The sequence below is a fragment of the Syngnathus typhle genome, linkage group LG11, assembly GCF_033458585.1.
Source record: "Syngnathus typhle isolate RoL2023-S1 ecotype Sweden linkage group LG11, RoL_Styp_1.0, whole genome shotgun sequence".
Taxonomy (NCBI): Eukaryota; Metazoa; Chordata; class Actinopteri; order Syngnathiformes; family Syngnathidae; genus Syngnathus; species Syngnathus typhle.
In genome coordinates, this window is record NC_083748.1 from 8,001,216 (window position 1) to 8,029,111 (window position 27,896).

The 27,896-nt window shown below is 40.4% G+C and overlaps 4 protein-coding genes and 1 long non-coding RNA gene across 5 annotated transcripts; 2 read left to right on the forward strand and 3 right to left on the reverse strand.

The window, feature by feature from the left end:
• Positions 1–896: 896 nt before the first annotated feature.
• Positions 897–9,464, forward strand: mapkapk2a (MAPK activated protein kinase 2a). Its single transcript, XM_061290568.1, has 10 exons — positions 897–1,680; positions 5,412–5,551; positions 6,591–6,655; positions 6,745–6,824; positions 6,907–7,033; positions 7,124–7,199; positions 7,276–7,400; positions 7,714–7,799; positions 7,880–7,960; positions 8,044–9,464. Exons 1-10 carry the CDS (start codon positions 1,441–1,443, stop codon positions 8,191–8,193), a joined length of 1,170 nt encoding a protein of 389 aa, XP_061146552.1. The 5' UTR covers positions 897–1,440; the 3' UTR covers positions 8,194–9,464.
• Positions 9,465–12,173: 2,709 nt separating this feature from the next.
• il10 (interleukin 10) lies at positions 12,174–14,305 on the reverse strand. Its single transcript, XM_061291355.1, has 5 exons — positions 14,066–14,305; positions 13,917–13,976; positions 13,663–13,827; positions 12,616–12,678; positions 12,174–12,532 (listed from the first exon to the last, which is right to left on the reverse strand). Exons 1-5 carry the CDS (start codon positions 14,234–14,236, stop codon positions 12,422–12,424), a joined length of 570 nt encoding a protein of 189 aa, XP_061147339.1. The 5' UTR covers positions 14,237–14,305; the 3' UTR covers positions 12,174–12,421.
• Positions 14,306–14,970: 665 nt separating this feature from the next.
• On the forward strand, positions 14,971–27,850 carry LOC133162513 (uncharacterized). The gene is made up of 4 exons (XR_009716242.1): positions 14,971–15,035; positions 25,923–26,044; positions 26,253–26,373; positions 27,267–27,850. It is a non-coding gene; the product is annotated as an uncharacterized LOC133162513 (long non-coding RNA).
• On the reverse strand, positions 18,227–20,862 carry il19l (interleukin 19 like). The gene is made up of 6 exons (XM_061291729.1): positions 20,385–20,862; positions 19,998–20,156; positions 19,850–19,912; positions 19,589–19,741; positions 18,896–18,958; positions 18,227–18,675 (listed from the first exon to the last, which is right to left on the reverse strand). The coding sequence occupies exons 2-6, from the start codon at positions 20,145–20,147 to the stop codon at positions 18,574–18,576; spliced, it is 531 nt and encodes a 176-aa protein (XP_061147713.1). The 5' UTR covers positions 20,148–20,156; positions 20,385–20,862; the 3' UTR covers positions 18,227–18,573.
• Positions 22,237–27,645, reverse strand: prelp (proline/arginine-rich end leucine-rich repeat protein). The gene is made up of 7 exons (XM_061291728.1): positions 27,505–27,645; positions 24,983–25,400; positions 24,715–24,900; positions 24,478–24,635; positions 24,070–24,266; positions 22,957–23,032; positions 22,237–22,889 (listed from the first exon to the last, which is right to left on the reverse strand). The coding sequence occupies exons 2-7, from the start codon at positions 25,394–25,396 to the stop codon at positions 22,799–22,801; spliced, it is 1,122 nt and encodes a 373-aa protein (XP_061147712.1). The 5' UTR covers positions 25,397–25,400; positions 27,505–27,645; the 3' UTR covers positions 22,237–22,798.
• Positions 27,851–27,896: the final 46 nt, after the last annotated feature.

The window sequence follows — 27,896 nt, forward strand, 5'->3', positions numbered from 1 at the left end:
GCCGATGCGTCAGTCAGTAAGTGAACGAGATAAAGAATTTGATCACATCAGTGTCTTGAACTAAAGCCTTTTGTATTGCCACGGCACTTAACATAAATGTAAAACAATAAATATTATGTTTAAATGTTTATAATAAGTAAAATAAAATGTTTTTTTTTCGTTTGCGTGGAATTGTTTTACCCCTGAGAACAAAACCTTGTCCATGAACCTTAATCAAGATGTATCGACTGCATTCTGAAACGGTTTTCTACATGTCAAATAAGAAGTTAATAGCTTTATTTTAAAAATATATTTATAGACCGCCATACGTGTCCATGACCATTAGGAAGTAGGGGTGACAAGTTACAACACTGCCAATCAATCACCTTAACTTTGCAACCTTGGCGCGTGTCCGTGGGCTGGCTGGCTGGTTATAGAGATTACCAGTTCTATTTTTATCTTTGCAGCTTTTACTATCATAACAGAACAAGTGGCTGAGTAAATGCATGAAGTTCAATTTACCAACAACCCCTGTTAAGACGCAGAGTACACTTTCTTTTGAAATAATGTGAAAATAGATGTGAAATCCCCCCTGTCTTACAGTTTTGAGAACCATTACGGCTCCTCCGCTCCTCCGCTTTTCTTGCCCCCCCACCCACAAATCTTAAATGTCCCTGATTTGTAGAACAATGTGTCAAAACATCAATATACTACAAAAAAACAACACACAAAAAAAATCACAGGAAATATTCATTCGACGTCACCTACTGATAAATCACTAAGAAAGAGTAGTTTACAAAGACCTTTATTTTAAAATGTAAATAAATGACAAAATATGCAAATAATAAGAAAAGCCTAAAATAGAATTTTGCGTCCGCTTCTCCTTTAAGTGCCGTAAACAAGACTATGACGTCAGCAGTAAAACCTGCCCTGGCTGGGTGTCTGACTTGGCCCTCGGAAAAGTGAAGTGTTTGCTGTGCCGCCTATTGCTAACCGAACTTTCTTCGCCGTGTCGTTCGGATTTCTTCAAGTTTTTTTTTTTAAATTCTTGTTCGACGGTACCTGCTTGGCAACGTGCCTCTCTAAAACATTTTTTGAGGGGATGTTAGGCGAAGATAAAAGTTCTTGGAGGATCCGGTGATCGGCAGCCAGTACCAGAGATGGATAAGCTAACCGAGAGCTGACTTGTTAGCCGAAAAGTCAAAGGTCAAGAATAGGAGCGAATGGACATGCTAACGACGAGCTAGTTTAGCATTCTACCGGCTAATCGAGTGACTTTGTTAGCGTCCGACGAAAGCTGGCCGCTGTTTGCTTCCTCGGGCCTGGTTGCGACACCGCGAATAGTTTGTCAAAAGGAAGCTAATCCAGGAAGAAGCCCCTGCCTTGAAAACGGACTTTTGATCCGGCCGGACGGAGTTGTTTTGACACGAGAGCTTGTCGCTTAGCCCTCAGACGAAAACAATGCTATCCAACGCACAGAACCAGCCGCTCTTTCCCAACCCGACCGGGCAACAGAATCCCGCCGGACAGCCTAACCCTGCGGGCCAGTTTCTCCCCTTCCTGAGCAGACCCACCTTACAGATAAAGAAAAACGCCATTACAGACGATTACAAGGTGACCAGTCAGGTGCTGGGGCTTGGAATCAATGGCAAGGTGCTTGAAATCTTCCAGAGGAAGACCGGGGACAAGTATGCACTAAAGGTAGGCTCGACTCGAACGCAACATCGGATGTGTTTACTCATCTAAGTGAAACCCATTGTCTCACATGAAAAGAATTCCCTGCCGGTTATCTGGGTCTCTTCCTGCTTGAGCTGTCATAACATGCCAAAGCAAAAAAAAAAGTTCTAACACAATCTAATCTAACGCAAATGTCACTCAGGAAAGAAATGCACTATGCATCTAATCCTTTCCCATTTAGAAATGTGTCAGATCAAGAGCGATCTCCCTGAAAAGTGGTTGACCCCCAAAAAAAGTTAGCCCAGTTTCTTTCACTGTGAATTGAATTACAAATAAGAGAAAAGAAAGTTTACGATTTCACAAAGTGATTCATGTAATAACAGCTAATTAAATAATTTTGGCCTTTGCTTTCGGTATAGTACAAATTGGATGTAAATTCATTTCAATGGACTAAAATACTTTGGAATTAGATGACATTTGGTAATATGAAAAAGCAAGCTCCCTCTTACCAATTTGCTTGAAGAGTTATCCCGCCTGCCCGCAGAAAACACTGAACTTACTACCTGATGATCATCAAATAAAAAACATGAGACAACGATGGGATTCCACTGTACGTCATATCTAAAAATAGAAGCCGAAAATACTTTTTTTCCAACTAGTGTGAGTGCATTTTTCTGAGATGAGCTCAAACAGACCTGTCGTGACATGACCACACCAGGTAATGACGGAATCAGGCCTATTGTCACATAGCTATTTCTTGGGTCTTGGCCACATGGGATGTTTGTCTTTCCGATTTCTCAATTGGATAAGGCAAGTTTTCATATGAACAGCCACCACTATGACATAATAATGTCAGGTGTTTTTCTGGTGAAATACTTCTCAAGCCGTGAAGTTCCCTAAAAGCTGCAACTCTGTGACGCTTCTTTTTAGGGAACATGCAGTTAGTCAATGATTAATAAATACTGTCATATATTCAGGTGCTCCTGTCAAGGTGTTGTTTTTTGGGTGGCTATTTCTTTCTGAGGGGGGACAAAAAATGATTGCACAAAGTCACAATTTGAAAACATTCTGTAAAAGTTAAATAATTGGGTCACTGCTCTCCGGTCTTCTCATACGTGCTTCAAGTGACATGCTTTCCGCTCTTCTCTGCTTGAGACGTGGTGGGCCTGTCTTGGTCCTTGTATACTCTCATACCGCGGAAGTAGTTTGGTGGCAAGGTTTCCAAGTTGCATTTCCTGGATGGATGTGAAACTCCAAGTAGTGATGCAGGCACCCTTGTGAATACTAATTGGCCATCTTTGAGACAATTTGCATTAGGAATGTGAACGTACCAAATTGTTTCCTAAAAATCAGTTTTAGCTGGATTCAGCAATTCCAGTTCAGTCACAGAGGGAGTGCTTGGCCATTTTTCAGTCGCGAGACGCAAAAGTGAGGAAGGATTGTGAGGGAGGCCATGAGGAAGGAAGAGGCTGTGGCCTTGACCCCCAACCTTTCTTTTGAGGGTTATATTTGTGTTATTTATGGAGTCGGGGCTTTTACTACTTTGGCAAGGATTTGGTTTTCTTCAGTCCTGGAAAGTTGTGAATGAACAACTGAATTATTACAGTTAATACAATATTGCAGGAACTCGCATGATATGGTTGGCATAATATTTACGGAATACTTAAAAAATAAACAAGGCAATTGACAATTCACTCAGCTGTGTGTGGCGGCCATTAAGAGGAAATATTTTTCGTGAAGCAGTGTTAATGCTTTCCCCATTTGCTGTTTCAATTTCACTCTCACTTCCTCCTCAAGGTCAGCCACTCAGTTTTATGACTACGTTGCACCCCGCGACATTTAAAGTATTTACCCATTATGTCATTGCTAGCTGCCGTCATAGCTATCAAATACAAATAAAGTTTTACTAGCAGAATGGAATCCCAAATATATCCTGCTTTTACATCAGGGGAAATCATCGCGGAAAAACCTGTATTTATTTACGTTTCAGAACCCACAACTATTTACAGTCAAGGTGGCTGTTTGTCGAGTATTGTATAGTTGAACAGATTTCAGTAATCAGATTGACACATAAACATGTTTGCCTCACACCAGGCAAACACATACGTGAGCATATCCTTTTGTAGAGTTTGGTTGAATCCCTAAGAGGCTTTTATGACTGATTCAAGCTTAAGCGTTGCCTCTGTAATCTCGAGTTCACCGCCTTATCACCCTTTAAGCGTGATTTCTCCGGATCTATTCTGGCTGTGGCTCAAGTGGCAGGTGGACACTCGTACATCTTTCCCTCACCCCACCTCCCGGGTGTCCTGCCAGTAGGCTCTGGACGGAGCCTTTGTGTTTGCGTCAGGAAGTGTATTGTTTGCCCATCTGCACCGTCCTCCTCACCAGGCTTCGGGATTTAGTCTCAAAGAGCCCACAACAGATGGGCGGGCCACACAGTTATTGACAAAAAACACTGGGGGTGTTATGTATATATTTTCTTAATGAAGGAGTAGGTGGGACGATTGGAGTAGTGTTTGTTATATTTAGATTCAGCTTTGGCTATTTTAGTTCATGGCCTTGTCTCTTCTTACAGCCCTGGCTCGTTCCTCTTTGACATTTCAGGCCCGGGCACAACAGAGAAAATCACAGTTTTAATGTTACTGCAAATGATGGCGATTATTGAACCCGATTAAGATAAGTCTTTTATTTAAATGTGTTAGTTGGTTGATCTGAACCTTTCAACATAAATGACATTAATCACCGTAGTTTCTATAAAAGCAACTAAAGAAAAGGAATAGTAACATTTTTGACTACTCGCAATACAAAAATGGTGAAAGAAAGTTGAGGAAAGAAATGAGATTATATTATGATCAAGATGATTGACCATGTTGATGAATTTGAATTTACTCATAGTCTAAGATACAACAAAGCAGAGCTAAACCTCTCTTCCCCCGACGCTTTGGAGGGAGGCATATACTTTGACACACACCCCCTTTCTTTTTGGGCTTGATGTAAAGCAGTCATTGTCAACCGGTGGTCTGCGACCCTCTAGTGGTCCGTGACAGTATTGCAGGTGGTCAGCGAAATGGAAAATCTTTTTAATATTTTAGAAAATAAAATTGGTTCATTATTTAGACTTGATTTATTTTCTAGCTAATTTTGTGATTCATCTACCCATTCAAATTATGTCAACTGTAGCTGAGATTCCCAAAATAGACATGAGACAAATATAGAAATAGCTAGCTATAAATAGCTGGTATAGGTCTATCCTCCTTTGGTATAAAATAATATTTCGTCAAAGCGGTGGTCCCAGAGTTGCTTCTTGGTTATATTGGTGGTCCCTTGGACGAAACCAGTTGAAAACCCCTGACGTAAAGCATGATAAGTGGCAGCTGCTATTAATGCTATTCATTTCTGTTTTTATCATTAGGGAATGTGTAAATCAATGTCCCATACAATAAAACATGTGTACATTATTAATTTTGTTTGCAGAAAACCTCAAATAAATCAATTCGCGTCTAGGCTCAAAACAGAACCTGTGGCATTTTTTTTACTCGCAAGACAGCAATTAGCTGAAAAGAAATCATATGCAAAGACCAACTTCCACCACAGGAGAGCGCCATATCTGCACATAATCATCTCTGCAATGCACGGTCTACATTTCGCCAAATGGTGGCAGCATTGGGCTTCTTTTTGTCTCGTGTGGCGCGTGATTCAATTTACCACATGCTTGGTCTTCTTCATTAATTTCTTATTTCTGTCCCATTAAACAGATGCTGCAGGATTGCGCAAAAGCACGTCGAGAAGTGGAGCTCCACTGGAGAGCATCGCCTTGTTCCAACATTGTCCGGATTATTGATGTCTATGAAAACCTTTATCAAAGCAGGAAATGCTTGCTAATTGTCATGGAGTGGTGAGTTAACGAATTCAGAAAATAAAAGGTCCCCCAGATCAAATGCAAACAAACCGTTTTATTTGACCAATGTCAAATTTAATGGTGTCATTTAACAGATGTCACTGCTAAGACAGGCGGTTTCGTCTCATAATTACGTTCCTTTATGTGAAGTGCGTCAATGTGCATTTACTGGCAGCATTCTCAGCTCTGATGATAATTCGTCATCCCATACAGTTCAAGAACACGAATGTGGAAAAGAGACGGGCTAAAGATAAACATATTGCAAGCCAGAGAGGCTTCTCATTTGGTGATCAGTAGCGCAACCGAGCACGTGCAACTGGCGTTTCTCCGTAAGCAAAAGTGAAAGATTTTGAGAATATCAAAGTGTGTTGTGGTTAGTGGCTGTCCCTCGCTTTAAGACCACGCGTAGTCACCTCTGATGATAATTCATCACCCCATACAGTTCGAGAACACATGTGGAAAGCGCGGGCCTAAAAAGAAACAAAATGCAAATCAGAGAGGCTTGTCATTTGGTGATCATTGGCGCAACAGAGGATGTGCAGCTTGCATTTCTCCGTAAACAAAAAGCGAAAGATAATAGATTTCGAGAATATCGAAGTGTGTTGTGGTTAGAGATCCTCCCTCGCTCTTTACATGCATGCTGGAAGAAATCATTTGTGCATTCATGCGTCTTTGGTCACACACACAAACCCCAAATCGTGACGATGCGAAAGCACCGGGACATTTGACTGAATCATGTCAAGCCAACTGATTAGCATATTCCCATGCATCACTTCATTCAGTTGTACCGCTAACCAATGTTCACAGACACAAGAGCAGAGCCTGTGGCTAAAATGATGACTGTATTAGCAAGTGTGCGCGTTCTATAAATACAGAAATACGTGCGTTTAATGACCATTCACTTGCACATTCATTTCAAACGGAATAAAATGATTAGTGTCTCCCCATCACTCATTTAATTGGATTTTCCCAATTTGAATTGCTCACAAACTATCAATCCTTTCAACATTGAAAACAGATGTATCTTTTGTTGCAGCATGGATGGAGGCGAACTCTTCAGTCGAATCCAGGACAGAGGGGATCAGGCATTCACAGAGAGAGGTACAACATCACGCCGACTGCATTGCCGTACTATAATGTACCAGTGCTGTCATTCATTTCATCTTAAACCCGTTTACTCCTGATGCCAGAGGCATCTGACATAATGAAAAGTATCGGCGAGGCCATACAATATCTCCACGCTGTCAACATCGCCCACAGAGATGTTAAGGTAAGCGTGTTCCGTCACCCCTCTGTTCGGAAGAGTCCGACAGAGAAGTGACATCACTCGCTTTATGTGAAACATCCCGTAGCCGGAGAATTTACTGTACTCCACCAAGAGGCCCAACGCTTTGCTCAAGCTCACCGACTTTGGCTTTGCCAAAGAAACCACCTCACACAACTCCCTTGCTACTCCCTGCTACACGCCGTACTATGTTGGTAAGTGTTCTTCGCTGCATTTTGTAGCACGGCATTGCGTTGTTCGCATTTCTCTAATTGTTTTTTATGTATTCATTTCACTTCCTACAGCTCCAGAGGTTCTGGGCCCAGAAAAATATGACAAATCTTGTGACATGTGGTCTTTAGGTGTCATTATGTATATTCTGTAAGTGATGTCTTTTTTTAACGTTGCATCACATGAGATCATTTGGTCGGTGCAACATGTGACTGTTCTTCTCCAGGTTGTGTGGGTACCCTCCTTTTTATTCAAATCACGGTCTAGCCATTTCACCCGGGATGAAGAAGAGGATTAGGATGGGGCAGTACGAGTTCCCCAATCCTGAGTGGTCCGATGTATCAGAAGAAGGTAAAAATACGACGCATGTTCATTTTGAGTTTGACTGCCAACATAAAATTGCCTGAGCAAAAATTAGAGCCGTCTACAACTCAAAAAATACATGAATCCAGTAACGGTTTCAGAGTTAATCCTAGAGTATTTTTTGAATGTGGTTAGCCTTGATTTAACCAGGGATCCCTCATTTAGATTAAATATCTTTTTCAAGAGGTTCCCGGACAAGAACAGCAGCACAGGTTTAAAAAAATAGAGTAAATCAACAGCCATCTAGAAAGCTACAAAACCTTAATTGGAAAGACCTGAACTTGAACGATTCCAATTGCAGCTAAACAGCTGATCAGGACCCTCCTGAAGACCGAGCCCACCCAAAGAATGACCATCACAGAGTTTATGAATCACCCATGGATTAATGTAAGCACAAGCCCCTTTCAGTTCAATCAATTTGCAAGATATTGTCCATTGAAGCCAGATTGCTGCTTGCGTCCATGCAGCAGTCCATGGAAGTTCCTCAGACCCCCCTGCACACTAGCCGGGTGTTAAAAGAAGAGAAAGACGCGTGGGAGGATGTCAAGGTTTGTCACTTAGTCCCATTTGATTGTTTTTGGTCTACTGCTGCTGCTGCTGCTGAAATGTGCCAATATGGCTCATCTTTCAGGAGGAAATGACCAGTGCCTTGGCAACCATGAGGGTTGACTATGAGCAAATAAAGATTAAGACCATTGAAGACTCGACCAATCCGCTGCTAACAAAGAGGAGGAAGAAAGCCAGCAACGCCATTGCGGACGCTCAGTCGGCTGCTCACTAAGATCCACTCGCAGATTGTAAAAAGGAAGCAATAAGTTGTCGGGGTGTGAGTCACACTGCATGGATTTTTCTCAGTGTTTTAATATGCCTAATGTTTTGGAGAGTGCTCTTTTTTGTTTTATCAAGCATTTTAATGCCCCACTTTTTAGATAGGTTCTTGATCTGTGGTTTTAGTTGAGCGAAGAGATTATCAATTCAAAAAAGACGAGGAGAAGCACTCTGTTATTTTATTTTGATTTTTTTTTTTAATCTCAAATGTCATTTTAGCACTCGAGAGTAGACGGCAGTGTCTCGCTCCAACTCGTGAATGTTAAACAAAATGGCAAAATCCCCAAAACGAAACGGAAGGCAGTCCTTGACATATACACCATGTAAGCAAATGTATTTTGAACTGACGAGTGGATTGTAAGGACTATCTTGCCTGGAAATGAGCAGGGACTGTTGGCTCATTTTGTGTGTGTTTAAGGTTCTGTTTGTCTTAGTGAATGTTCCTGGCAGGGCCTTTCTGACCTGTAGCCTCCGCTAACCTTTCTGGGCTCTCACCTGCCTTAAGACATCCTCATTACAGGTCCAGTCTCCGGGCAGAGAAGGTTGCGCCACACGCACGTAGCTAAAAAAGGAAAAAGATTCAATTGTATTTTTTCACGGATTTTTACAGACATTTCCGCACATGCCTTATTCGACTTTTTGTTTGTGGCAATTCGTAACGTCATGTTTGGCTGCCAAATTGCAAGTGGATGCTATGCAGATGGTGCGTCGGCTTAAAGCACTGGCGATGGTGTTGGGTATCATTCGATCACTGTATTAGAAAGATGGGAAGTGTGTGTGTTCCTGTCCTCTGGTGTGAGAAGAACAGTGGGACACAAGTGGTTAGTAGCTGCCATTCTCTAATTTCTCTGAACAACAAGTGCACCTCCAAACGTCCTGCCCGAAAGTACAAAAGAGCATCTCTTCGTTGTGACACACCAGCAGCAAGCTATCGTCACAATCACGGGTGTAATTGATGGTTCCTCTTCAGTGTTCTCTCCATTTAGGACCTCCCAGCTCACTTGGGATCACGGGAACGGATTGTGTTCCTTCATTTTTCTTTCTCTTTGTAAGTACACCAACATTCTGTAGCACATATTTCGCACTGTAAAAAAATGTATGTTGACAAAATCTTTCACTTTTTTTTCCTGCACATTTTAGTCTTTTTTTTCTTTTTTTTCTTTCTGTTCAATTGCAACTGCCATACTTTTGTCTGCTTGCTTTCAATTAAAACATACAAACCAGGCCTGCATCTTCACAATGTATTTTTTCTACTATTTCTTTTCAATGTAAATATATGAATTACATCTGAACATTCAAATATGATGATCACGTTTGAATAGCAACAAGTCCATCATAATTGAATAAAACAGAAATCAGTTGATTAGAACACAAAAAGATGCTGTTTGTTTCCAAAAAGTTGCTGACCCCTGATATTTATACTCAGACTTTCCCCTTATCTCAGGGTCAACTTCCTGGAATATGCCCATTTCTACAGGCTTTGGAAACAGCCCCTCTGTACTTTTTGTGATTTACGAGGCACGTTACTGAGCTTCCTTCTCCGCGCCAAACGTGACAGTTGGCATGACAAGCGCTTTTTTCAGCAGCCATCCAGTTTGTCAACGGAGCAGATTAGCTGCCAATTCATCTGAAGAAAAAGCCCAATGATGTTAGTCAGCCTTCAAACTGTGAATCCAAACATCTAGGTGATATCATCTGGCGTGAATTGTCATCAAAATATCAATCAAAAATATTAACTCCATGTTTTATATATTTATATTTATTTCTTTATATATACAGTTGTATGCAAAACTCCTGATCATTGTCATGATAGTCCTCTATAAATCATTGGTTGTTCGGATCAGCAATTTCAGTTAAATCTATCATATAGCAGACAAACACTGATATTTGAGAAGTGAAATGAAGTTTATGGGATTTACAGAAAGTGTGCGATCACTACTTGAACAAAAGTAGGCAGGTGCATAAATTTGCATTTGTATATATAGATATGGATATATATGTATGTTTGTGTGTGTATGTATGTGTATATATATTTTACATTTTCAATTCAAAGTTTATCAAGATGAATGCCACGTATGCTCTACGACGCAAAAATGTGTATTCCAGCCAGCACTCGTGTTTAAAGGCACGTTTGTCACGAGTGTGCCATCTCAAAAAAAAAATCCCAAACCTGCCAATTGCAAACGTTATGACTGAGTCATGTCTGTTGACCTGTGTTTCTTAAAGTGCAAAAAAAAATCCAAGAAGATTGTTGGGCCCCACAATTTTTTTCTTTTCTTATGCAGCTTTCCAAAAGTCCAGTGCTCATGTAACAGATATGACTCAATACATACGCGCAATTTTGTGCTTGGCATTTTTTTTTTTTTCTCCGACATTCAATATTGAAGATTTCTTTTCCAGGAAATGTACACATTTGTGTCGTTAAGGAAATGTGCTGGACTTGATATACATAGCTTCTGTTTTCCCAGATAACCCTTTTCAGAGGATGGGGTGTGGTTTTCAAAGAGGTCCATTTTTAGATCGGTTTCGATGTCTCATGTCAGCCTCAAAACTGTTTCAATGACCTCAGTGTTTCACGTGGCCAGTGAATGACACACTTTTGTATTTATCTCACGTTATTTGCAGCGGTGCGCCATTGTGCTTCGCATCCTATGATTCATATTTGCTCACGCAGGAAGCAGCGTGACCCACGTTTGACTAAGTAGGCCAAGAAGTGAGACATCGTTTTGCTAGCACGTTTTGCAAAATTCGGATCCTAATCGTTGGACTTTCCGGTTTCTTCAATTAGGTCCTCTGTCATATTTTGAATCGTAAGTTTAACAAGCTGTGAATATGGCAGCACGTAATGTGCGCACAAATGTTTAAAAACTTCAAATATCTGGACAAATAATTCAGATTCGAACTTCATTGTCATTTGTCTTCTTTTGAATACATCTCACCAAAAGGTAAAGGGTATACTTTCATTTCAATTTTTTATAATTAATCTACAATAGGTTTTACTTGTTTTTTTTCCCCCCTTGCTGTTATTTCAATCGATTGGTAGAGATATTTTATTTTACTTTTAGTTACTCGCTTGACCACCTCATTTTCATTGTCAGGAAGCAATGAAGGCGCCACATTTTTACACACTGATATATTAACAGAGAGAAGTGAATCTTGCTCTACTTAGTTTTGGCCCCTTAAAATTCCGCTTTGTCATGCCATGGTCCTCTTTCCTGGATAGTTATAGTAGATGTCATCCATGACTGAAAGCATCATCATGGCTGCATATTTTGAAATTATGTTATTAGGTAGTGAGCTGTAAACAGAAACACACGAAACGTTTTTGTTTTCTAACGATTCAAGCTCGAGGTTGCTATCCTAGTTTGCGTCTTACTAATTTTTACAATGTAAAAGGGAAAACTGCAGTTTAGCATCAGCCATCATCAGCTTGAGTATTATCAGTACAGACAGCTGGCAAATAGTTTCCCAAGAAACATCATGCGCAAGTTTTATCGTTTCTCCATCATCTGCTAGTCTCAGTCTCATCTCAGTCACCACTGCTACTTTCACAACGTTTTTCAATCTTCAACTATGTTGACTGACACATATGTTGACTACATTTGGTCGAAATAAACCAGTTCGGTTTCAGTCATCAAATCAATCATTAGGAAAGTTTTTTTTTTTTTTTAAATTACGATTATTCTGTTTAACCTTGCGTGAGTGGCATACCATTGCATATGCAAGGGCTATGGAGTTCCACTTACGGTAAGTTTAAATTAGGCTAAGGCGGCGGCGGTGCTGCTACTGGTAAGTGGAAGATCTTGGTCACGTTTGAGGTTAGTGCAGCAGCATTTTGGCTTTACACTAAACGTGACTCGACTGCAGTGATGTAGGGTGTAATGTAGTGAGTCATTTGGTCCTTATACGTGCACAGAAAATATCAAAGGAAGCTTTACATGGTGGGAAATCCTTTATTAGTTACACATTTAAAATAAATAGAAAAGTACATTGAAACAATAAATATTTCAGCCGGCACATTGGATTCAATATGATTCTGATGCAGAGGCTTTCCATAGGCACATACTGTTGTTGTCAAGTGGTAAAAAAATATTAATCTAAACATCATGCTTTCTTCCTGAGATGAGCAAGTTCACATTGATGAGGGTTTAGCGAGTTTTTTTTTTTTTTAATTATTATTTTTACAAGGACACAGCTTGGTTCTTGAGACGTTTGGAAGCCAGATATATTTCAATGTAGTTAAAAAGCACGTCCAGCTCGCCCATGGCCTTGTACACACCTTTGTTCTCCATCTGAGGGCAAACACAAAGCTGGCTTTAGAAAAATTAAAATTGCTGCTGGTGCTAGCATGATTGCGCAATGCAGATGGACTCACCTGAGTGTAGGTCATATTCAGTTTGACAACGTCAAACTGCTTCTGGCAGCCAAAGTATTTCCTCTACACAAAGAAGAGGGAAAGTGTGTTATTTAACATATCTGCAGACTTTGACAAACACGTACTCCAATTCACTTCCCCTTTTGTAAGAATGCCATGATGCACATAATACACGTCTTTTTTTTTTCAATGCGTCATGCTCCTTCCAGTGAGCCACACAAGCAGTGACTTCTTCCTTATTTTTTGGGTCATGCTGATGCATGTGGCTCATCTTCTGGAGCGTCAGTGATTTATCCCACAATTAGGATGGGACTTTTGATTCAATGCTGAAGGGACTTATCCAAACACGTTTTATGACATTTATCTTTGAAACTCGGAATAACATGGAAAACAATTTAGCTCAGCGTTGCACAATGCACTGTACAACCTAATTTCCACATTATGTTAAATAAATTAATCCTGCCTTAATGTGCAATAAATTCTATACACAAGCACAGCCAATGTTATAGATGCTAGCACGTACCATGCATTGGTAAATATTAAATTTACATTACGCTCAAATTCGAACTTCAATCTATTTGAAAATGATTCTTTACCATTTTTTTTTAGTTATTGTTTTAATGCTGGCCCACCAAAATCAGTGTTGGTGAATTGTTCGGGTATCTTGAGTATTTATTTTTGCGCCACTTTTTACAGTTACTCTCAGCAATGTTTGAAAACAGTTGTTTGTACTTGTCCTTTTTCCTTTTTAAAAACGTTCATTTAAATAGAATGAGATATTGCGGCAACAGTTTGGAACATGAACTGTGGGGCAATAACTTTATGACGTAACTGATTCGGAGAATTAAGATATTCCTTATCCCAGGACCTTATTGAAGTTAAATTGTAATATATGTTTTATAACTAGCTGAGTTGTCTTTTTTAAGTGGCAAAAAAAATGCATTTGTTTGTTTTTTTAAATTATTTTTTCAGTACGAGCGTGCGAGTCTGAATTGGTAAAAGAACAACTGACGCGTAAAAGACGCATTTTTCACATGCTGTACTCACACATTTGGTGACATCTCTCTTCAGCTCATCAAATATCAGATGGATGGACTCCACATAAGGTCTCAACTCACTGGTGTCCTCCGACACCCCGGTGATGGCTGCGGGCAGAACCGTGCCAAGGTAAAACTCCAGAATAGTGTTCATGGCATTGCACGCAAACGGCGTCTGAGTACAGAAAACAGAAACTGTTAACGGTGCTGCTGATTACCAAGCTCAGATGTAAAACGCATGTCAGGAAAAAAAGAGGAATTTACTTTAAATGAGTCTTCGATTGTCTGGTCGAGCAGGACAGTGTCCAGGTCATCATTAGCTTCCTGTGTAGATAAAACAACGCGTCGGACTAGTGCGGGGGTTTGCTTTTCGCGATGCTGTCTTCACGGGCATCGACGTCTCGTGTACTCACGTAAAAATCCCTGATCTGCACGTAGTCTTCTCGCAGCCTTCGCAGCCTGCCGGGGAAGCTCTCCACGAAGCGGCAACATTGGTTGTTGCACTTTGGGCTGCAGCACACTTTGCTGAGGAGCAACTGTGCAGTCAGGAACAAGAGAAGGACGGAAAGACAGCCGGTGCGCATGATGCTGGATGGTTGTTTTGGGCTTTTCAGTCGAGAGACCCTGTGGAAGCGGATGCTTATTTCTCTTAATATATAGGCAAATTTGGGCTGAGTGGGAAGTATGGGGGGGGGGGGGGGGGAATGTTTAATAAGAATTGCTTAAAACACACGAGAAAGTCCCCCTCCCCACCCCAGACACGTATAGGCTATTACACATAGGCTACTCCACCCATTACATAGGTTGTTGTGAGTTTCCTCTCGAAATGTCCCGGGGGGGGGGGGTTGTTGAGGTTGGGGTGTCCCTAGATTTCAAAATTACAAGAAGTCGTTTTGGCGGCGTAAGTTTTTGCTGAAATTTCTACGTTTCTACAATATTATTTTGAACAGACTTGACTTTGGCTATATAGGTAACATCCAGTAATTGTCAGTCAGTTGCCCAAAATCAAAAACAATCTGATCGCTCTATATTTTTCTCATACTGTAAAAATCTGACTTTGTTTAACATTTTGATGAAGCTGGGGATTTACATACTAGTATTTTTACAATTTATCAAGTAATGTTGAAAAATGGGCAAAAAGTGTGACTCCATTCATGCAGCCTTATTAATGAGATGTTTCAAAAATGTACTATTAACTGAACCCTCACATTGCAACCAAACTTAAAATTTGTCAATACAGAGGTGATATAATGATGAATGAAATTTGAACATCTTTGGCTTTTGTAATGTTTGTAAGTTTTCTTTCGTTTTTGCAACAGTAACACCAAAGGATAGAGTGACCAATGCTTACTGAAAGTGACAAGAGAAGACAAGTTCTGTGAGGTAAGTTAATGCTAGTAATACAGCCACTGTGTGGTTGTTCTCATAGGCAGTGTTAAGATTTAAAATGCATTAATTGACGCTTTTGGTTTAGACTTTTCATTTTAAAAATTGGGATTAGAAAATTGCTTCAATTTCTATTGCATTCATCATTAATGTTTAAAAGATTGCTCTGTAGTGGTTTTATTACAGTATATCACTTTAACACAATTATAAGTGTAATTGTGTAAAAGTTAAGGATTCGATATTGCTTCTTAAAGCATTGCCTGTAAGAACGTTTTGATAGCAAGCGTTGGCTCCATAAGGAGCTAAATCTGTGGAATCTAAACAAATCAGGAGGTTAACCAGCACCCACAATGGACTCTGCTCAAATTTAAAAGGTTCTACTTTATTAGAAATGAAGCAAACAGACATGCTTTCATTTTGTACTTTGTGGGATGTCCCGTTCTTGTGTCCCGTGTCCACTGTCCATCTATCACGATCACAATTGGGTAACTTTGGTATTTTGGGTCAAGTTAATGTTAGATAACCTGCTGACACTTGAGTCACACATTAAATAGAAATAGTACACAAACAGTGACAAACAGTAACAGCTAGCAGTGTGGTGTAATCTAATAATTGTTCAAAATATTTAGATTTAAATCTATTTAAATGATTTAAATTTAAATACTCAAAGAATCAAGATAATTATTTTAACCTGTATTCTACTATTCTCCGTTAGTTCAAGTGTCGAGAGCAAGACACTGACTTGGTCGTTGAAAAATATTCAATGGCTCTGCCTTGAATCGACCTTGATTTGCTCAGGAAGAATTTTGTCTGAATGGCACACAGTTGGTGGGGGAAAAAAAATTCTGCTCGGCTAAGTGCACAAGCACAAGCGCAACATTATGCTACGCCGTTCACTTACTCAATTCTCAATCGGACTGTGCAGTGGCACTGTGGCTAAGTGTGGGAAGGAGACCTTGACCATCTATTTCCATTGTCAATTCAACCAGCAATTTTCAATTGTGTGTGTGCGTGAGAACGAGTTGATGAGTCATCATATATGTTGTACGCTTCCTCTGTTTCCTTTCAAGTTGTAAAATAAAAGATAAATAAACATGAGAAGTTTTTCTCGTGTAAATTCATGCGTTGGCGTGCCTTATGAAGTCATTTATAAACAGTGATTCACACTATTATCCTCCAACGCATTCTTCTTAATTTCAAACTACGCCTAATTTGCTTGGTCTGAGTTAAAAATTCTATGCTGCACTTAGAGTATATTTTAAAATTCAAGTCATATTTTCCAAATGGCTATAAAGTTTTGATTATAAATTGAAATTTGAAGATGTTTAACAAAAATCACTTTTTTTCTCATTTTGGACAAGAGCCTATGTATATGCTTTTCGGTAAGCTATGTCATGGTTTTTCTGTGTCTGTAAATCTGCTGAGCTGAGGATTTGTGACTCACGTGCATATGCATATATGTGATGCAGAAAATGAATGGCAATACTTGATTGCGTCACTCAACATTTTAAACACTGTGGTTGCCAACTTTTATCCCTCAAGTGTGGTTTGACGTGCTTTGCATGCTTTCCACCTTCTCACGCATCACGGTTGCAATTGTCTGTGCATATGTTTCGTAAATATAAAGTAGATTTAAGACGACAAAGTAGTTACAAAGCAACAATATAGGAAAATAGAGCCCTTAATGTTGCTGTTGCTATTGCTATTGCCATACTTAAGAACATGCATAAAACTATCTTCAGTTATTTTTGTCTTTTATTATTTACAGAATATTTATCGAGTTGATTGAGTTAATCAAAATTTTTTGGCACCTTTGCTATATGTTGAAAGTTATGGTTATTTATTCCACTAAGTTTTCAACATTTCCTCGAGCTTCTTTCAAGGTTACCGAGTAAGTGAGTCACCAAACGACTGGTTTTTAAAAATGCCCATTCATCTATTCCACAAATTTTAGTTCTGGGAAATGTGACTGTAACGCAACGTTTGAGGTCACACAGAGGTGTTCCCTATATCAAAGGCTGGTTTTGTTGTGCTAATTCTGTCATCGTCAGTAGTACATTTTGGTAAAACACTCCAGGAACACACATGCAATACATTGTGAGTCATGATACACGTGGGTCAAGTAACTCCTAGAAAACCCCACGAAATGTTGTTTTGCCTTTACAGCTGACTTTTTTAGGGGTCCCAACACTGGTTCCAGACAACCCAAGTCTTGGTCACTAAGACACTCACGGTATAAACCGGCCTTTGCACCTTTATGGGAGTAAACAGAATCGGCTTGTTTCCCGAACAATGGAGGAGGCACACTCACTAAATACAAAATTTGCTGTATGTGATAATTGCTGACTATCTATATATCTATCAATCTCTCAATCTATCTATCCATCTATCCCTACCTATTATCTGTCAATACCTGAAGAGCCTACATCACCGGTGTCAAACTCAAGGCCCGGGGGCCAGATACGGCCCACCACATCATTTTATGTGGCCCGCGAAGACAAATTCATCATCATCATCATCATTTTGCATCAAATTGTGCATCAAATTCGTGTGTCACTACTAGAATTGCAAATTGTCTTCACTTGTAATAATATGTTGTTTTTTTAAAAATATTTGACCAGTTTTTACTCGTCTGGTTCGAAAACGAGTTATTTGTCAGTTTGTTTTGTAGCTTTTACTGTATATAATATGAGGTGCTCATACATTTATTTGGGTTGACAGTCATAATGGCCCTCCGAAAGAAGCTATGACTACAATGCGGCCCGCGAAAATGAGTTTGACACTCTTGTAGGCCCTACACTTTAGCACCCTCTGTTGATCGAATGGAATTGTGTATGTATGCGCGGAGGTGTTAAGTCATTTAGTATTTTCTCTGTGCGTGGGAATATATGTTTGCACTACCCTGTGTAACGTGTTGAACCAAGTGGTTGTGGTTGCACTGTGTGAACCACTTTAGCTCCGTCATGCTTTGGTTTCGTTTGAGGGCTATACTGTAGAATACGTTTTCTCAGAATTGAACATTGTATCAAGATAATTGTGAGCCATCCGTATTTCTCGTCAAAAAGGGAGCAGATTGCCACAGAGATACATGTTGTTATCTCGTGGTAAGTTTGGTTGCTCATTGTGCCTCTGAAGTACTACCATCGGCCTTGTGTGAAAAAATTGCAGTGTCATGAAAAAACTTGTTAGAGTAGCTATAAAAAATAGTTTATTCACTTATGTTGAAACTTTGAGAAAAGATACATAATAGAACAACAGGTACATTCAATTCATATTCCAAACCCTTATAAAAACATGCACAAACAATAATGCTCATCATCAGAATCTTTTGTGATATTAATGAAAATGTACAAAAACACATTTTACCCCCCAAGTATATAAAAATAAATGTATCTACAACAAATAGGCACAATTAATTCATTTAAATAATTTGCCCCAATTACACTGGGCTACAAACGCATACTGTTTGGAGTACACGGAGATACTTTATCAAAGTGTAGAAATGTCAAAAGTCACTTTTAAGTGACCTTTTCAGTCATAATGGTTGCGTGCCTGATGTCTTGTCCACTTCATCCATCCAATCCAGTAGTGTGTCCAGCTCTGCTACGCCTTTTATCGCCGCCTTGTTGGTGGCCAGCTGGGTTGGGAAACAACAAAGGCATAGATGGAGAACTTGAATAATGTTGAGGCAATCACATTCAGAGAAGTAGCTTAAGACCTATTACAATATGAATATTGAAGTAGAAATGATGCATTTATATTCAGAATCCAAGTCGACAAACGTTTGCCTGACTTGTTAGTGGAGGTCAGTGTTGCATACAATCAGTCATAAGGCAAATAAAAAGACATTGATTTACCTTGTCATACTCAGTTTGTAGCGAGTCGATTGCTTTGTGCGTGATCTCGTTGCAGTCGCAGTGCTGAGGAGAGAAGATGGGGGGCGTTAATTCCCCGTCACAACACGTTTACGAGCAAGCCGTTTGCGTATTCATTCATTGTCCTTCTGTTGTCATAAATTCGGTGCTATTAATTTGCAAATTTGACATTTTTAACTCATTCACTGCCATTCGATTTGAACTGAGTTAGTGAGTATTGTTGATGGATTTAAATTTAGGGACCTCCTGCAGTCACAATATTTGTCTTGAATGCAATCTATGTTTTTTCTGGACTCAGCGTTATTGAAGCTCGATAACACTTTGTCTATTTTCCCGCTTGAAAACACAAATCTCTCTCCTTCCTCCATGGCTGTCTATGTGTGTCATCAGAGACAAAACAGAAAATATACAGGGTCACTTTTTGTGATTTTCTAGAATAACAGTAATCTAATTACTTGACTGGGAGAAATAAAGTAAGTTAAGTAATGTTGGTTGGATCAGTTGTTACTGGAAAAACATGCACATTTTGGAGTCAACTAGTGCACAGTTTTGACCACACTAGTAGATGCTCTCCTATTCTTTGCAACTATAGCCCTGAATTGTCTTAGTCGTGAGGAAAAAGGTCAAATCAGCTCATCGGTAGGATATAAAATCAATGCTCATGAGCACACTTACACATTTGTTTATATTCCGCCTCATGATGACAAAAGCGTTAGCCAGGGCGCTGGCGCTACGTTGCCCCTCTGGCTGATCGGAGACAAAGTTGCGGAACACTCTCTCCACGTAGAAGCGGAGGAGCAGGCGCAGGAAGCAGCATGTCTGATCCTCCTAAGGAGATCCCAAAGGTTACGTCACAACAGTCCCACGCCAATCTTGTGTATTACTATTATCAAGAACTCCCTTTTAAGCAACAGTCAGACCTCAAATTAGACTCACCTGAACTGTTCTCATTGCTGCTATGTTGAGAAGCCTCACTCCAGTCTCAGTGTCTTCCATAATCTAATATAAAATCCAAAGGAGATAGGATTAAATATCCACACCTGCCACCTGATGTCATCGCTCGGAGTGCTGGTGGGAAACGTACCGCTCTCGTACGTATTTCGGAGTAATATCCGCGTAGCTCCGACTTGTGGACGCTGAAGGTGCATGTGTTGGTCAGCGTGAAGGTGAGCACAGGTTTAGTCACAAAGCCCATCAAGAGGCAGAGTGAGAAGTAGAGCAAACTTGTCAACATTGTGGTTGTCTGGAGAAGAGACAGGAGATAAGGAAGTGCAAAATTACAATCAGTCATTCGTGGTTACCACTGCTGCGTATTTTGTGGTGCAAGTGTAATTTGGGGTTTTAAATTTTCAATGAAGTTGATCCAATTTGTTATTCATTTGTGCCAACTGCAGTATTTAATCTCATGAAGTTGTCTAATCTTGTCATGGAATCTGCAGCGACCCACCACCATCACTGTGTTCACACTCACCTGTGTGGTCCCCTGTATTCTGGAGAAGATTCCAAGGCTGGCTGTGTCTGTGTTCCTCCATGCTACCTGTTGCCTCTTATAGTCCAGGCAGGGGGATTTTGGCAGCAATAGTATTTTCCATGCATTTCAAAAATCAGATTAGGAGGGAGTGTTGAAACAGGTATTGTCTTTTAAAAAGAGACAATTAGAAATCCCCTGCTCCCTCAGGATTACCCAATTATTTAATGACTCATTCATACAGTGACATCAATCTGGTTCTGGTTCGGCAGAATAACGCCACCACTACATTCGATAAAATGATCCAAAGCCAACTTTTTTTTAATGCAATTATTTATATATTTGGTATGCCTCAAATTAGTCACAATAGAGCCCGCTCGTTATTATCAAATACTTTTTGGATCCATTTAAAAGACGTTTTTTTATAAAGCAGTCTTGGGACTTTACTGTAGTCAGACGAGTTCGGGTTGGAAACACCCAGTGGATTTGCTAAACTGCTAATTCCATTTTTCAAAAATTCTTGTGGAAAAAGGCGTCATGAATAAACTGGCTCATGGCAAGGGTTTCCATCTCTCTGAAAGTGTGGATTGAAATGCTACTAGTCTTGGCCCTCTGCCAGCTTCAATGTTGTTCATTCATCTTTGCATTTAATTTACTCGTCAAACCACAACAAAGTATTGTGGCACATTGTAAACACAAAAGAGCCTTCAATTACATTGATGTTTATTTCATAAAGTCTGCAATCATTATCTCACACCACACAACAGATGAACAATGACAAATATTCATTGTAATTATAATGTCCTTGTAGAAGAGAGAGAGACAGCTGCATTGTCTTGTAAATCCAGCCAGCATTTAATAGTTGCAGCTTTTTCTCTTGGCCAGCAGAGGGCGACTCCACTAGTTGGAAGAATCATTTGTTCTATTACGCAACTATATTGTTTGGTTAATAGTTTCTGTAGCCAAGTGCAATTACCTCTGCCTAAGAATAGAACATGGCAGAAGTTTGAATAAATTTGTGGTTTTATTAAGTATCACCACCCAATACTTATAATTAAATTAATGATGGTTTTAAGTCTTTTGCAAGAACGTTTAACCTCAGTGACGTAGCCACTGGTAAGGAAAATGGAAACAATCTACCTTTACAATACAACCCCCAAAATGGCTCAGGGTGTCAACAAAGCAACAGTTTTTTTTTATTTTAATACAAACTCCCCAAATCCTTCAGAAAATGCAGATGAAGATTAATCATACCGGGTCCGGCAAAAACATTTGTAGGTTTAATAAAATACAAATAAATTAAAGAAACCAAAAAGTTTTTTTTTGCAAGTATATTTCAGGGGAGCGGTAGTGCCCCCGCATCCCCCATCTAGCTCCGCCAGTGGAGGCAGGATATTTTTATCTTATCTAAGTTATCTTTTTCGTCGCCCCCTAAAGTTCTCTACTCTTGGGTGGGGGACTGAGCACGCTATATTGATCACCCATGTTTTCAGTGGGTATGCCCGGAAAGGTGCCAGTGTTTTGTAATCTACAGTAGTTGAAAGCAAAATAATAGCAAATATGTTTTCCATACAGTTGAGCTTTTAATATTTCAGGAATGAATGGCTGAATATTTAAATTCAACACTGAGCCTTTATTAACACTCTTGATAATTGCTTTCATAATTGCCATAACATGACTGTGATGTCATTATTTCCCACGCAGCACTTCTTCCCGCCCGTCATACCTGTTTTGCAACCACACACTTTCATTTGCCTCAAAGAGAACAAGAGAAAGCTTGTCCTTGTGTAAAGTGTAGTACATATATTTTTAATGACCCTGTTTCATTATCAATGTTATAAGGTGGTTAACAAAGAATCTTTAAATCCAATTTATTCACACATTTCAAAACTCACAAAATATTCCAATGCTTCTATCAATAATTCTAAATAAAAGAAGGTACAATACAATGTTTATTCATTGAATTATTATTTGTACAAAGCTTTACACAAGGAAAAAGGAATATAATGACATTTTACTTGGAATAACGTGAAAAATGCATGCACATTTAGGACACTTCCAACTACACAGTAGTTAACGTTTAATGTTATTTTTTCCCGCTCTACTTATGAACATACTAACTACATATGTGAAGTGTGTCCATCAATGCGCTTGTATTCTCAGGCTTTTCAAGCATTTGTCTTGATTTTTTTTCTTCAAACAACAACACAATACAATAAGCACTGATGCATTTATATAAACAGTAAAGTTTGTCATAATATTATTAGGCAACTCCTTATGTGGATATCTACCTGGAAGGTTAATGCAATTTGGGGAACCTTGCAGTACTACGTCATAGACAGTTTCACAAAGCGCACGCACGTGTGGAGCGCCTGGAGTAACAGCGGTGCACGCCTCCTTGCGTCAAGGTTGTTTCCCTAAATAACGATGGAGTGGAGGTGTCTAAAACACATGATGACATCCAGCGGTATGGGAGGGCTGAGTTGATTTCCATCCAAGCGCAGGTACCTGAAGCAACACTAGCCTGACTTAACATGTCCACTCACCACATTTTGCTCCCAGATGTTTGACCCACCTTAGCCTCGGGATCTGGCTGGGATCACTCGTGTCGACCTGCAGGCTGCGTGGGCAAATTAGAGTGCCGTTGATGCCTAGCCAAGAAAAGCACAATGAATTTGCAAAACATAGGGGAAACCTAAGTCATTTCAAAGGGCACTTTCGTTGAGGATCAAAACATCCCAAGGAAATAAGGTGTGGTACAACACAGGTGATTTTTTAACATTGCTAAATGTTCACTACGTCTTTGGTAACTGTGACGGGCTGTTGAATGTCATTGAACTCAGCTTTAGTTTACACAGATGAAGTCTAAACAGTTTGGTCTACGAAGGTTCAAATGAAAGAGCGGCAATAATAACATGGTTTAACTTTACACACTCATACTGTGTAATTAGCGTCAGTCCAAATATAATACAATTATATTTATCAAGGTTGAAATTAGGCATAGGCATTAATCTAAAAACAGAAACAGCAAACCATATTTAGGAGAAGCGATTCTATTTAAAAAAAACAACAACAACAAATTGAATGTTATGCTAATACTAATTATGTTTACACTGTCTACAATCAAATCGTTTTTATTTCTAACAAATTTAGTGCAGGGTTGAAATGACTCAATTTGATTTTGCATTTCTGAAGTATTAAAGAATTATTATGTTTGCTATAGCAATCTGGAATTTAATACCAATTTTTCATGACTTGGTATTGGTATTGGGGTATTTCCCCCCCCCCCCCCCCCACCCCCCAACCCCCCACCCACCCACCCTATACACGGTGTAAAGGTTTACACACACTCTACTCAAATTTGTTTGGCTTGTGTGGAAATATTTTGTGTTGTAAGTTGATACTGAATTGATACAAAAGTCTGTCATTCGTCCAAAGCAAGTGTTTGTGAAAGACACAAGTTTTGTCTTGTTTGATTTAGAGCAGACTATCGTAGTATAATTCCACCCATCCATTCAGCTCATCCTCACAGGTGTCACGGCTGTGCCTGAGCCTATCCCAGTTGACTTTGGACGAAAGGCAGGGTACAACCTGAACTAGATCCCCCGCACAAGTTGTAGAATTATGCAACCAAATTAATGACGCCTACGCATGGACAACCCGCTCCAGCGAGGTGCCTTGGCCTTACTCTCAATGGTGTTGTGATTGAGGTGCAGATGCTCCAGGTGAGCGCTGAAGAGAGGAATGGAAGCCAGTCGGTTGTGAGCGAGCTGCAGGTCCAGCAAGCTGGAGATGTTGAACACGGCAGTGGGGACACCTTTGTCACTCAGGTGGTTGTAGTTGAGCCTCACAAAGGCCAGGTGAGAGAAGCCTTGGAAGTAGTCTCTGAATAGAAGAATAGAGAAGAAACTTTCTCAAAATGTTGTATTCCGACACACATCAGAATATTAGAAATGGATCTCAGTACATTGCAATTCTTTCTCACTGCTGTTCAAAATTATTAACGTGATTGAAATTGATCTAAAGCTCTCTGAGTCCAGTGAGTTGTGCATGTGATTTTGTTGACTGTATAGCCGCACGGCCTCTGTATACTTGCTTTGGGATGTCCTCGATACGGTTTTTGTCGAGGAATAGTTGCACGAGGCCGTTGGGTACGCCAGCGGGCATCTTTTTTAGCACATTGTGAGCCAAATTGAGTTGCATCAGGCTGGACAAATCCTTGAAAGTGTTTCTGCCCAGGTCATTGTCGCTCAACTGGGAAGGAAGACGTCACGGGGATGTTGACGCAAGATGCACGGAGAACACACAAGTGCATCCAAAAAGAAAGTTTCACCTGGTTGTGGTAGAGGTCAAGTAGGGTCAGGTTTCCCATCTTACTGAGGGCACCTGCAGGTATTTTGGAAATACGATTCTTACTGAGACGGAGCTGTTCCAAACTTGCTGGGAGGCCGGAGGGCACCTCTTTGAGCTGGTTTTGTTGGGCATAGAGGTACAACAGCGCAGGTATTTTCTGGAACACCTAGGCAAAGGATAAAAATAGAACATTGTCAACGCTCCAGGCATTTTGCAAACGCACATCGAGCAAGGGAAGCCCGTCCTACCTGTTTGTCTATTCGGTGAATACGATTGTTTGCCAGGTTGATCCAACGGATCTCTGTGGCATTAACGAAAGCTTCCGCCACCACCTCTGAGATGTAGTTATTTTGAAGGTACAGATAGTGGGTTCTGAACGGGATGACGGGGATCACACGGATGTTCCGGTTCTCGCAGTTAAGAGAGTTGGGATAGCTTGGGGAGCATAAACACTCCCTGGGGCAGTCGGGGTAAGGGGAAGGCGGGCCGAGGATGAGCGGGGGGATGTCTGTTGGCTCCTGTGGCTCGGGCTGGGGGACGGAGGGCATCCTGGGGGTCGTAGGGCGCCTGGTGGGCTTCCTTGGCCGAGGCCTCTGGGTTAGCACCGCTCCGATTAGAAGGAGCAGCACCAAGGCAGAGAAGAGTCCTGTGGGGGCCTTCATCCTCCTACATAAACATGTACAAAAATTTGATATACATATAATGTGAGGTCATTTATGTGAGTTTTTGATTTGTGTGTTTTTTTAATCTTCTAATGTAGAGGAGAATCGCCACACAAAGAAAATCAATCATCAAGATCGCACAATGTACGAGCTACAGTGCCAGTTTTGACAGCATTATCACTTTGAGAGAAATAATTTCCCCACCATTGTTGAATTATTTTTTATACTATCTAGTTCTTCTTATTCAGTGCTGGAGAGTGAGCAGAAATCAGTAAGTCGGGAGATGAATATTTAAGGGGGGGGAAAATGTTGAAAGCAGGGATAAAGACTCTTTTGTCAGGGGCGCTCCTGAAGGAGACTTGAAGAGGAGAAGACTGCAGGTCTGGAAGTTCCACGTGTGTGCTCACTAATAAACTTACATACGGCTGCTTATGGCAACAGTATGTATCTGACATGCTTACATCACCACTCATGTAGCTTCATGGTGGAATTCCATGGTGGCTCTGTCTTTCCTTTTGCCTCTTAGTCATCCAGAGCCTTCCAGACCCTCCTTTCATATCGGACAACGAAAGAACCCGCCCTGCTACCTCCATTCTGTGAGATTGTTGTCACGTCTAAATATAGCCAAGATATCTTCATCTCCATATCGTAAGGAAATGTTTTGATTATTTGCTTTGAATTGAATCTTCAGAATATGGCGTATCTCCGATTTGATTTATTTCTACATAACGACATTTTATTAACAATGTGAATTTCTTTTTTCTGTTTTTTTTTTTTTATACCTGGTCCTCGGAAGGAAAAAGTTGGGATAGCCCTGATTTGGAGTCTTCAATTAACAGGATGTGAATGCTTTTAGGAATGTGGGAGTACCCGGCAAAAAAAACCCAGCAAGCATGTGGAAAACATTCAAACTCTAAATAGGAAGTCCCAAGCTGCAGTTCATCCTCAGAACCTGTTGATGGTGTGGCTGACATGAGGTATATCGGCCCATGATAACATTAGCAGTGGCATTTGACTAGTTTTATGTGGATTCCAATTTTCAAAGTGCTCTTCTATTGGATTGTTTTGAACAGAGCAAGGTGGGCCTATTTAGTGTGCCACTGGTTGTAAACGGAAAATATCATATCAAACAAGTCCCTCACATAATTTGATCAACAAAATAAGTGGTTTCATGATATACTGAGACCAGTTGACATGAATGTGGAGATCAAATGCTAATCAAAACCACATAACTCATTTTTCTGTTTAAAAGAAATATTTAACCGCAGCTGAAGTGGGCAAATGAATTCTTGAGTCACTCGACTCAACAACGTATAATTAGACCTTGCTCGCCGTGATGTCATCCAAACGGCTGCTTTTGTGTCTCTCATCAACAACCTGGCTCGTAGGCCAGAAAATATGTAGAAGCGTGTGTCTTCCTCGCTAACACACTGCAGCAGTTTTCGTACATGGATGCCAAACATGTTCTCATGTGGGTGTGGCCGGCCTGCATTGGCTTTTACAAAGAATGTACATCTGTGAATCCATCAGAGACAAGCGCACGTGAAAGAATCAATAGCCTACAGTCAATAAAATTGTTCAAATCATCTACAGTGAGATCAGAGACTTTAGATTAGTTTACTTGTGCATTATTGTCCGTTGAGTGGACGCTGACCATTTAAATCCTTCTGCAGTAAATAATACTTAACAGTAATCACGATGCAGATATTAGACTAGAACTAGTGGCGGAAGAGCTCAGCAGGTTTTTTTTTTGCCAACACATCACAGCAAATGTTGACGTATGTGTTTATAAAAAGCATGCCTGAAAGGTTTTTCCTGTTACAAAATATTCCATTCTTGCTGAGTCAAAAGAAATGTTTGTGTGCATCAGGCAAAATGGACCTGGGAACAATTCTGGTCAGTTTTGGAAAGTTTGGGATTCATACATGAGGAAAACAAGGATCTCCTGGAGTGGCAGGTATGGCACAGCACAGCACAGCGTTTCCATGGAAACACACTCTGGCATTTGCTGTACAAGTGCCAACCGTCTCAGTACACAACACCGCCTCTGTTTTCACCCCCAAACATCACTGTAAAAAACAAAACAAAAAACAAATAAATTTCCTTACCTGCCTTTGGTACCTGCCCTCTTTTGTCAAGTCACAAGTTGTGTCTTTTCTTCTCTCTGCCTTTCGCCCTCCTTTCGTCTTTAGCCGTCCACTCCCTCTCTCCCTCGCTGTCCCTCACCCTCCCCATCCTTATTCCTTTCCTCTCTCTCTTTGAGTTTGGCTTTTTTCCCTTTTGAGGTCACAGTGCCTCTTTCTTCTCGACCCGTGATTTTGACTCTTCAGAGAGTCCATCTCGGCTCGCTTCAGTGAGCAAGTAACACGGTCACTGCGGTGTATTTGCACGGATGCAAAAACGTGGGAAAGATGGAACATTAGTTATTTGCTCAGAGCCGCCCAGCTGGGATTGCATCGGTCCCAAAAGCCCCCCCACCCACCACCCGCTCTTTGTTTCT